This window comes from Anticarsia gemmatalis, chromosome W (assembly GCF_050436995.1).
Source record: "Anticarsia gemmatalis isolate Benzon Research Colony breed Stoneville strain chromosome W, ilAntGemm2 primary, whole genome shotgun sequence".
Lineage (NCBI taxonomy): Eukaryota > Metazoa > Arthropoda > Insecta > Lepidoptera > Erebidae > Anticarsia > Anticarsia gemmatalis.
Genome location: NC_134775.1, coordinates 13,594,321 through 13,606,286, shown reverse-complemented (window position 1 = coordinate 13,606,286; position 11,966 = coordinate 13,594,321). Strand labels below are relative to the sequence as shown.

The 11,966-nt window shown below is 38.2% G+C and overlaps 1 protein-coding gene across 1 annotated transcript; it reads right to left on the bottom strand.

Annotated features, from left to right (window-relative positions):
• Positions 1 to 589: 589 nt before the first annotated feature.
• LOC142985799 (uncharacterized) lies at positions 590 to 3,217 on the bottom strand. Its single transcript, XM_076134048.1, has 2 exons — positions 1,590 to 3,217; positions 590 to 740 (listed from the first exon to the last, which is right to left on the bottom strand). Exon 1 carries the CDS (start codon positions 2,025 to 2,027, stop codon positions 1,596 to 1,598), a length of 432 nt encoding a protein of 143 aa, XP_075990163.1. The 5' UTR covers positions 2,028 to 3,217; the 3' UTR covers positions 590 to 740; positions 1,590 to 1,595.
• Positions 3,218 to 11,966: the final 8,749 nt, after the last annotated feature.

Genomic DNA, 11,966 nt, shown 5'->3' with positions numbered 1-11,966 from the left:
CTTAATTATAACTATTCTCCTAATCGACACTTTTAGTAATTATACAAGCAAAAACTTACAGTCTCAGAATTCTCAGACAGCACAGACAGCACAGGTCCTCACATGTCCTCGTTACCGCTAAGAATGAATTGCAACATGGCGTGCTTCATAAGCGGAACACGTATAATTAAAAATGTTTTAAAATACAACAACGTGTTAAAACCATAAACTTTTTACATCAAAAATTCTAATCTAATTAATTAGTAATTTTAAAGCCTTTACATTAATTTTTTGCATTTAATTTATTAATTATTATCCAAATCGGATGTGTTTTTATCAAATATTAATAAGGGCGTCAATTGAATAAGGGCGTCAATTGAATAAAGACCTCAATGGTAATAAAATCCGTTTCAATGTTGTTTTAGCTAGATATCATTAAAGGTTGATAAAAACACATCGATTGATGCTAATAAATCCTAATATTAATTAACAATATTGTTAAGGTAATAAATCTTTGCACTTAAAACAAATAACAATTTGTTTGTATTTGATGGGTACAATCCAACCATCAAATACTTTCATTTTAAAGTAACAAAATCAAATAAGGCAAGACACCAAAAGCTTATATTGATGTTCAGTTTGATTTGATAAATACGAATTATTTAATTAGTTATTCTTTGCGAATAATTAGTCAACACGATGCGTCGACACGGCCATTCTGCGAGGTGGTGCGCGCTCTGCACCAGTCCAAGGCAATTATTCTGAAATATTAAGTTTATTCATTTTAGTCTAGCGCCTATACACAGGAACGCTTACTAATGATTTGGTTTGGTACATTTAATGCTGCCAAATATTTAGCTAATCAACTTCACCAAGTCATCAGCTATGAATAATTCAATGTAGGTACATAAACATGTTAGTAAATTATAACAAAATGAATTGTTAATATGCTCAGCGCATCATGTCACTGCTTATGATTTTATTTTGAATACAGTTACTCCACGTAAATCTGCATCCTTTATGTTTTAGTATATAAGAGTGATGCTGTGGTCTGGGTGGTCTTGTGCACCGTGGTCCACAGAGGTTCTAAAGGAAGTAGGTCTAGGTTGATGGTGTGGTCTAGATCATTTAGTATGATCGTGGTCCACACAGGAGCAATGTGATGATGCTGTGGTCTGGGTGGTCTTGTGCACCGTGGTCCACAGAGGCTCTAAAGGAAATAGTTTTAGGACGATGGTGTGGTCTAGATCATTTAGTATGATCGTGGTCCACACGGGATTTCAAAGAAACATGAAACATGTATGGTACTTTAAGTGTAACAATCACTTTTAAAGTTTACTTTATGAACTTTTATAAAAGTAAGAGTTGTTATAACAATAGTAATACTTTTTAAGTTTCTGCCACATCTCATACATTACATTTGAAAGACATGGTAAATAATTATCATAAATTAGACATGAATAAAATGTCTATGCTAAATATTTATTCTATGAATATGTTAGTTATGTTACATAGATTAATATGTTTAATATTTATCTGATTTTATTTCCTATTTGTAGGTGATAGACATAGTCATCAACTAGCCATTCATAATAACAGATAGAACTCACCGGGACTTAGGCATCTTCCAGTATGCCATCTGTAGGTATGTGTGACTGCAACAAATGAGGCTCAGGTGTTGGTGTAAGCCGACCAGATGTTTCCAGTTGTTGCAGATCATCCTTGTCAGAGTCCGTCGACACGGCTGCCTGATCACCTGGCTGAGGGGCTCTACGGAGTTGATCATGAGCCACCTTGCGTGGTCGTCCTCTTCCTGTTACTCGTTTGACCATGTAGCGATCATTGTCTAGGATTCTGTAAATCTCAAAAGGTTCACTGTATTTTAAATCAAGAGAAGTTTGGTTACGTGGGTTGTTCTTGATTAAAACATAGTCTCCCCTCTGAAACGGTTTGAGCTTGGCTTTATTCTTGTCAAAACGTTGTTTTTCATATTGTGCTGCTGTCGCCATCTTCTCCTGTACATGTTGTTCCAACAAATCAAAATCCATTGACTCGTTTTCAATATTCACTAATCTCAGGAGCTCTGGTGGAACACAATGATCACGTCGTGTTAGAAGAGTGAGGGGTGCAACGCCGGTCACACGATGAGCAGCTGCAATTGAATGCAAGTTGTAGTGCTTCTAATGCAACTTGCCATTTATCTGTGTCATAATTTTTGATCATGGTCAGAGCATTTTTTAATGTACCCATCACTCGCTCCACCTGACCATTTGCTCGGCTAACTCCTGGCGCTATTGAGTGGATATCAATACCAATACGGTCACAATATACTTTAAATTCACCAAGGAACTCTCTCCCTCCATCTACAACAATCTGCATAGGTGTTGCAAAGAGATGTATAAGGCGTTTCAAAGCTGATAGACTGCTGCTCTGGTTTTTATTATTAGAGTAGTTTAAAAGTATGTATTTTGTATATGCATCAATTATAACAATTACATACTCATCACGTCCTTCAGAGTCCTTGCTGCCTAGTTTGCCTGTGATGTCCATATGAATCACTTGAAATGGTGCAGTGGGCTTTTGGATGGGATGAAGTTGTGCCTGTACTGCACCAGAAGCGCTTTTAGAGGTTCTGCATATGACACAATTATCAACAAAGTTCCTTACCACTGTGCTCATCTTATCAAACCAGTAAGATTGCTTAATTTTCTGTAGAGTTTTTTCCCATCCTGGATGTTGTAATGATGTGTGATATGAATTAATTAGACTCCACTGGAATGCTTTCGGGACTACTGTAACCTTATATGTACCATGTACATCATCTGTGAAGGACTTTTTTAGTACACCTTCTTCTATTTCAAAACCAGGAGCAGGGTTTTCTATGAGGGGACGCAGCTTTTCATCACGTCGTTGTTCTATTTGTAACCATTTCATATCAGTTGTTAATATATTCATGGAGAACTCACCGGAGAGATTTCTACTGAAGAAATCTGCATGTTGAAGCCTTTCACCCTTTCTATATTCTACCTCAAAATCATAATTTTGTAGAAAGGCCCACCAACGATGAACTCTGGGTAGAAGGTCTTTCTTGTGCCTTGATGCTTTGAGAGCATTACAGTCCGTGATTACCTTGAACTTTCGGCCATACAAATACTGTTTGAAATGTTTGATTGCTCGCACCACTGCCAGTGTTTCCAGCTCATATGAGTGATAGCAGCTTTCTGTGTCAGTAGTACGTAGACTCATATAAGCAACAGGATGGTGGCGTCCCTCAATTACTTGAACCAGTATAGCTCCATAGCCCAGGCTGCTGGCATCAGTGTAAAGCTCAATTGGTGCTTCTTCCTGAAATAGAGATAGGGTAGGGGCAGTACACAAGTATTGGATGATTTTGTTGCGGGCCTCGTCATGTCTGTTATTCCATTCCCACTTAGTGTCTTTCTTAGTTAACTCATAAAGTGGTAGCATAATTTGGGAAAAGTTGGGAATGAAACGACGGAAATAACTGGCCAGGCCATTAAATTGCCTGACTTGTTTAGTTGTAGTTGGCACTGGTGCCTTAACTAAAGCCTCTACTTTCTTTGGACTTGGACCCACCTGTCCATCAGAGATTATATTGCCTAAATATTCAACAGATCTTTAAAAAAAAACTGTTTTCTCAATATTAATTGAGAAACCAGTCCTTTGTAAGGAAATTAATATTTGTTCTATGTTAGATAGCCCCTCATGAAAATCTGTGGATTTTGAAAGGATGTAATCGACATACACTTGACATATCTGTTTTATTATCAGTGGCATCAATGCTTTATTGATGCAACGCTGGTAAACTGAGCAAGCATTACTTAGACCAAATGGCATAGCTAAATATTCATATAGCCCATCAGGTGTAAAATGCGGTCTTTTCAATTGACTCATTAGCCACTGGAATTTGGTGAAATCCAGCTGCCATATCAAAAGTACTGAAGAAATAGCCACCAGCTAGTTGGTCTATTTGGTCTGAAATTATTGGTAAAGGGTAGTGATCCCTAAGGGTATTCCGGTTTAGTTCTCTAAAATCAACACACATACGATCCTGACCATTTTTCTTTTTGACTAATATTATTGGGCTTGAAAATGATGATTTGCTTTCACGAATAATTTTATGTTCAAGTAGTTCACTGACAATATTGCGTACCTTTTCCCGTTCAATCGGACTTAATCGGTATGGTCGACGTTCCACTCGCTTAGAAGGATCTTTAAGGCGGATTTCCAATTCACCAGTATTAACCCTGGTCTTTGGAAATCCACGAATGAATAAAAAGTCATATTTGTTCAGCAATATTTTCAATTCAGCTACTTGATCGTCGTTAGTTAAATCACAATCTAAATTATCGAATTTATTACTGGCAGGTCGTATGTGACTTACTATTGGTTGATGAAAAAGCTTAGCACCCTGTGAATTGACTAACACCCCAAGGCTTGTATTCTCGACAAGATTCATTCCGATTATCACATCGGTACTTATTTCATAATCGGCCACTACATGAAACTGAAGCTCAACTCGTAAATTGTCGATAATACAAACTGTAGTTACTTTTGCTAGCGAAAGCACCGTAAATTGACCAATTCCATTTAAATAGCTAACCTCGCTAGTCCTTTTTCCCGGTAATTTAGCCGTTACAGACTCGCGTATTAGTGAGCATTCCGCGCCACTATCGAACATGGCTTCAATTTTCATATTACCAACTTCTATTTGTATAAAAGCCAACTTTGTTGTGCCTACACAATTAACTTTAGACAATACGGCGCGTTCACGTTTAAAACATTTATCAAATGTATGACCCACTTTTGAGCAAAATGTACACATTGGCTTATCTGTCTCGGAACCAAAAGACTGAGGAGTCACTGGTTTGTTTTCTAGAGAACGTGGCTGAGTGCCCTCAGATTTCTTATAGAAACGACAGTCACGTGTTTCATGCCCCGATCTTTTACATACTTGGCAAGACGATTGTTTTTCCGAAAACCGTGGACGTTTGTTGTTAACTAACTGAGTATTAGATTGGCTCGGGTTTGGTCTTTTAATGTGGCGTATAGACGATGCTACCGAAATAAGTTCCGGAACCGATGACGCACGTGCATTTAATAACTCGATTCTCAGTCGATCATCCCCAATGCATCCAATAACTGCCTCAACCGCGTCCTCATCACTTAATTTATCTTTCGTGATACGACGCCAAAGTACCCAAGCTTGAGAAATAAATTGCGCGATATCTTTACTACTGTCATAAGTGTGTTCACGGAATCTAAAAATGTCTCTAGAATACCTATTTTCCGGCTCGAAAGTAGTTATTAACAAATTGCGCAATTCTTGCCACGTGGATGTCGAGACTAACCAATTGTCTACCCACAGCCTAGCACGACCCTTGAGCAAACTTCCAACTTTCATCCTAACGTCGTAATCAGCCAGGCTGTAGTTTTCCATGGCTGTACTCACGTGTTGGCACCATTCACGTATTCCTATATTGGCGTCCGGATCGTAAGATGGCAAAAATACGTCACTAATTTTAACTTTATCCGATTGTTTAGAAAAACGATCCGACATGCCTTTCATAACCTGTAACATCTGCGAGAAAAATTCCGTGGGTACGCCGCTAACAGAAGCAGAAACATTTTCATTACTTTGAACAGAATGTCCGGCAGAAGCGGGTGGATATCCCACTTCTGATAACGACGAAGAAAACCCATTTACAGTATTAGAATGAGTGACGTCAGCATCGCTGGCGTCACCCATCCCACTTTTATTTGCAGACATTACTTAATTATAACTATTCTCCTAATCGACACTTTTAGTAATTATACAAGCAAAAACTTACAGTCTCAGAATTCTCAGACAGCACAGACAGCACAGGTCCTCACATGTCCTCGTTACCGCTAAGAATGAATTGCAACATGGCGTGCTTCATAAGCGGAACACGTATAATTAAAAATGTTTTAAAATACAACAACGGGTTAAAACCATAAACTTTTTACATCAAAAATTCTAATCTAATTAATTAGTAATTTTAAAGCCTTTACATTAATTTTTTGCATTTAATTTATTAATTATTATCCAAATCGGATGTGTTTTTATCAAATATTAATAAGGGCGTCAATTGAATAAGGGCGTCAATTGAATAAAGACCTCAATGGTAATAAAATCCGTTTCAATGTTGTTTTAGCTAGATATCATTAAAGGTTGATAAAAACACATCGATTGATGCTAATAAATCCTAATATTAATTAACAATATTGTTTAGGTAATAAATCTTTGCACTTAAAACAAATAACAATTTGTTTGTATTTGATGGGTACAATCCAACCATCAAATACTTTCATTTTAACCCTTTAACTGGTAGAAGCATTTTTTTATGTCAGAAAAATAAAATCTCGTTTTATGGAATCATTGTGGGTAGTTTAATAATTAATGTTCAAGAAAAAAAAATATACATGTTTATAATAAGAAAAAAACATGGTGGCAATATCCTTGCCAGCACCAGTCTCGGCCTTCGTCGTTCATTGCTTTTCTTGGTGAAATAATTTGAAACATGGATGTATACATAGTGCAACTTTACAACGTTCACATTCTATTTTAGACCTCTTATTATTTCCTTTAGTGCTGCAGTAGCGACACCTCTTATAAGTCTCTATTTCTATAGGCCAGTGTTCACCTAATCTTTCAAATCTGATTTCTTCAGGTACACCGTAAATTCTTTTTTGTCTTTCATCACTTTCTTCCACTCGTTTCTTTTTTTTAGTTACATAATTTGGCATTGATTGGAATGATCTTTTTCTAAAGGTTTTATTATCCACCAGCTCCCTTGAAAGTGCAATTCTGAATTCTTTTTGGCTCATAACATTGTGCACTCGGGTGTTCGTTTGATGTAATATATGGGCATTGGTTATTGCAACATCTATCAAAAAATAAAATATTCGGGTCCACCATTTGCGACTTCTTCTACCCACGGAATATGATGTTCTTTTTTGGTCGAAACGATCGACACCACCCATACGTTTTGTATATTCTGGTATTAGTAATGGGCATTTGATAGTCTTTTTTGAACCGTCTTTTTGAGTTCTATTACAATTTCTTTTTTCTTTAGGATGGAATGCTGTGCTTACAACATTCACTTGTTTGGTATCTTTCCAAACAGCAAATCCTACGTTCTTCTTGACCCTCCACTTCCATTTTCCTTTCTTCAGTTTTTTGAGCTTTGCGGTTGCCCTAATAGAAGCTTCCGCTATCTTCTGATCTTCTTCTCTGTTTCCAGTCTTTTTTGGTTTCTTTACCAAAAGTGGTAAATCGACCCGATCACTTCGAATTGTTGCTGTACTGTAGACACCTTGTTCATATAATTCTTGCATAAGGTCAAAACTTGAAAAGAAGTTATCAAAAGCCACATGACCAGAATAACCATTTCTCAATAAGGGCTCGCATAATGATTTTACGACATTCCTTCCCAGTCCTGTCTCTGCAGTATCAGTCTTGCCTGTGTAAACTTGGAATTGATATAGATACCCTGTATTACTGTCAGCTCTGCACCATACTTTGTACCCGCGTTTCACGGGTTTCATTGGCATATATTGTTTCAGGCTAGAGCGACCCTTAAATTTAATCATGCATTCATCAATCGACTGAGAATTAGTTGTATTTGCATTATTTTGACATAGATTGTTCAAACGGTCAATAAGAGGCCGCAATTTATACAATTTATCATAGTTATTGTCATTACGGCTCGGCATTGTCATATTATCATTGATATGCAAGAATCTTAATATCTTTTGGAACCTTTGCAATGTCATAGTTTCAGCTATTTCTACTACATGTAATAGTGGATCACTTGACCAATAGTCCTCGATTGTAGGGAGTACATGAATACCCATCTGTATTATGATGCCAAGAAATGCTTTTAATTCCGGTATAGTTATGGATGTCCAGTTTCGTGCATTTTGTTGTTCTGCATATCTGTTTGTCTGTGTTATTATATTTTCCATTACTTTGTTATCAAAAAACAGTTCAAAATATGTAATCGGTCTTGTTCTATTTGGTAGATTTTTGGTACAGCGTAAAGGTGGGCAATCGAAGTTTTCCAAGTTAGGACTTTGTTGCCAAGATTGCTTTTTCCATTCGACCTCATCTGCATCTGATTCATCATCTGACGAAGAAGAAAAGTCTGAAAGGTTTGGGATTTCTCCGTCTTCAGACACAGATGACTGAAATCTTGCAGTTTCCAAAGGAGAATTTTGAACTTCTGCTCTAGATGTAGAAGGTACAGGTAAATTTGTTAGGCCGGGACTTTCTCGTACTTGTTCCGATGCTGAGCTAATCAGAACATCTTCACCTAATAACACAGAAAGCAAGTCTGAATCTTCAACGCACTCGGTAGCTGTCACTTCTTCATCATCTTCAGATAAAAAGCCATCTGGTATACCGAATAGATTTTCAAGCTCTTCTTCTATTTGCTTGTCCGCCAAAACCTGTCTTCGCTTACTCATTGTCTAAAAAAAATGTGAAAAGTAAAGGTTACTTATACATTTCTATACAAATCTAAAACAAACCAGACAAGTGCAATGGTAATGGTAACTGGTAATGGCATATATGTTGCCACCATGTTCGGAGCCAATTTTGAGAACAAATAGTAATTATTGTTAGAAAATATATAGTAAAGCATAATTAGAATACCATTTACTTTACAATAAATATAAAATCTTACCGTGGCTACGTCGCAATATGAAGATTTTCTTAGATTTTTATATAGATCGTCAACTTATGAAACTTTTAAAAATACCTTCAATCAAAACTTTGTCATATGTCAAATGTGCCAATGTTTTATTTTTTAATAATCTGTGATGCGTTCCTTATCACGCAGAATCGGTTACTTTTTAAGTAGTAGTATTGCCGTACGAGAAAAAAAATAAAAATGTTGGTGGCATAGATATTGCCACCACCAGTAAAAGGGTTAAAGTAACAAAATCAAATAAGGCAAGACACCAAAAGCTTATATTGATGTTCAGTTTGATTTGATAAATACGAATTATTTAATTAGTTATTCTTTGCGAATAATTAGTCAACACGATGCGTCCACATATTTGTTATAGTAGAAACGTATCGTTCGACTTGGCTGTTTCCCCGTGGGGTACCGGTCGCTATCATGTGATGCCTAATTTGCCATCCATCAAATAACTGCCGCAACTGTCTTGAACAAAAAATTGTACCACGATCGGTTATTACTAAAGATGGTGTGCCATAGTCCGTTAGTGAACTTCGTAAAATCTCGACTAGTTCCTCAGCACCCATTGATTTTAGTGGTTTCAAAATGCAAAATTTTGTAAAGCCATCAATTATGATGAGTAAATATTTATGACCACTGTTAGACTGTGAAAAGGGGCCTGTACAATCTAATGTACTGTGTGAAAAGATACTGGAGTTTTTTCTATTGAATGCAGCATTCCTTGTTTTGGTCCATGGTGAGTTTTCTTTTCGACATAAATTAGACAATGAGCGATGTATTACTTGATAAATTTTGATATGCCAGGAAACCAAAAGTACTCTGATAATTTACAAAACCTACATGGCAATTCTCATCATGGAATAAACGAAGAATGTCGAGCCTACTCCCCTCAGGCACAAACAGCTTAGGTGTAGACATTGAGTCGTTTTTGTAATACAGCAAATTATTTTGTGCCATATATTGATTAGAATCTAAATTGCCCGTGCGAACCTTTTCTATAAGGTCTTGAGTTTCAGAGTCCCTATCTTGTGCTACCTCTAACCAAGACCGTGGCATGTCTATTGGGTTAATTGAAGTATTATGGGGTGGGTTATTTTATCTTATCTTATCTTAGGGGTGGGGGTGCCAGTTAATGCCTGGCTGACACTTCGACCATTCCTGATCCTTTGTGTCACCCCCTCCTTTGCTGCTCTAGACGTTGGGGGGCAGGGCAAAACTTATCAGTTTTGCTATGCACCCCACCGGAAGCAGCCTGTAGTCTTCTGGTTTAGGGTAACCGCATCCTAGAAGATCCATTCTTTTCCTTCCTAAAGCATCACACTCGCACAGTATGTGTTTCATGGTTTCTGCTTCTTCATTGCAGTGCCTGCATTTAGGGTCATCTATGGCACCTATTTTATTTAACATGTAGTTCGTGCCGTAGTGTCCTGTGAAAGCACCAAGTATTTTCTTGATGCTGTCTTTGCTGAGGTTTATTAGGTTATTACTCCAGCTTTTGTTGACGTTATTTATGAACAGTTTCGAATGGGTTAGTCCAGATATGGCTTTCCATTCTTTCAGATGCTGGTCCCTGGTGAAGCTGGTTATTGCCAGTTTGACTGTCGCAGCAGGTAGTCCAATTATTGGTTCTGGACCTATTGGGAGTGATTCTGATCCTTTCCGTGCAAGTTCATCAGCTTTCTCATTCCCATCTATGCCCGCATGGCCTGGTACCCAAACTAGCCTAACGTTGTTTGTACGACCTACCTTGTTCAGGTTCTGTATGCAATTCAGTACAAGTCCCGAATTGACCTTAAAACAGCAAAGAGCTTTAATAGCTGCTTGACTGTCACTGAGTATATAAATGTCGCGATTTTTTGTATCTCGTTTTATAATCTCTTGGGTGCATTCGATGATTGCGTGTACTTCTGTTTGGAAGACTGAAGCATATCTGCCTAGGCTAGTGCTTATGCTGCAGTCCTCCGAGTGGACGCCTGCTCCTGTGCCGTTCTGCATTTTGGAGCCATCGGTGTACCATATCTGTCTCGATTTGGTTTGTGTGTAGAGACCTTGACTCCATTCTTCTCTCGTCGGAATCGTTATCTTAAAGTTTCTGTGAGTGACTAGTATTGTCTGTATTTTGTCAGTTTGTGTTTCATATCTAGCATCTCTTTTAGATGAGGTTTTATGCCCATGTTTGTATGGTTGCACGTCATCATCTTCCTTGTCCCGAGGTTTGCATCTTTGAGTCTTTTCAACGCATTGATTGCCTCTCTTTGGGCTGTAAGGTGCAATGGAGTGATTCCAAGTAAGGTTTCCATTGCCGCCGTTGGTGTTGTTCTGAAGGCACCTGTTATAGACATGCAGGCAGCCCTTTGGATTGTGCTGAGCGCTTTCTTGCATGTCTCTTTATTGGTTCTTGGCCACCATACTACACTTCCATACTTGATGATGGGTAGGATCATCATTGTGTAGATCCAGTATAGTACCTTTGGTTGGAGTCCCCATGTTTTGCCATAGGCCCTCCTGAGCATGCCAAAAATTCTTAAGGATTTATTGGTTATATGCTCCTGGTGTTTTTTCCAGGTCAGATTTTTGTCCAGTATGAGTCCTAAGTATTTGACCTGTGTCGACCATTGTAATTCTTCTCCTGCCATCTTTAGGCTTTTGAAGTTTTTGAGGTCTCTTTTCCTAGTAAAGTACATCGTGGTGGTTTTACTAGGGTTGATGAATAGGTGGTTTTTTCTGCTCCATCTTTCTGCTATCTTGATCGCTTCTTGTGACAACTGCGAGACGATCGTCGGAATTTTTCCGTTGACCATAATGGCTAGGTCATCTGCGTAACCTACCGTGTAGAATGGTCCTGTGTTCAGTTCTTTCATTAGCGAATCGACCACTAGGCTCCACAGCAGAGGCGACAGCACCCCTCCCTGTGGGCAGCCTCTGGTTGTTCTGATGTGGATTGTATCGCCAGCTAACGTGGAATTGATAACTCTGTTTTGCAGCATATTCCCGATCCATCTGCAGATGGTTGGGTTCACGCCATGTTTTAAAGCAGCATCTTGGATAGCTTCGAAGGTGGTTCTGTCAAAGGCCTCTTCTATATCTATGAAGGTGGCCACGCATATTTCTTTGCTTTCCAGTGCTGCCTCTGCTCGTTCTATCACTAGATGAAGAGCTGTTTCGGTCGATTTCCCTTGTTGATAAGCACATTGCCTATCGTGGAGTGGATTATTTCTTAAAGGTCCGTCTCTTATATGT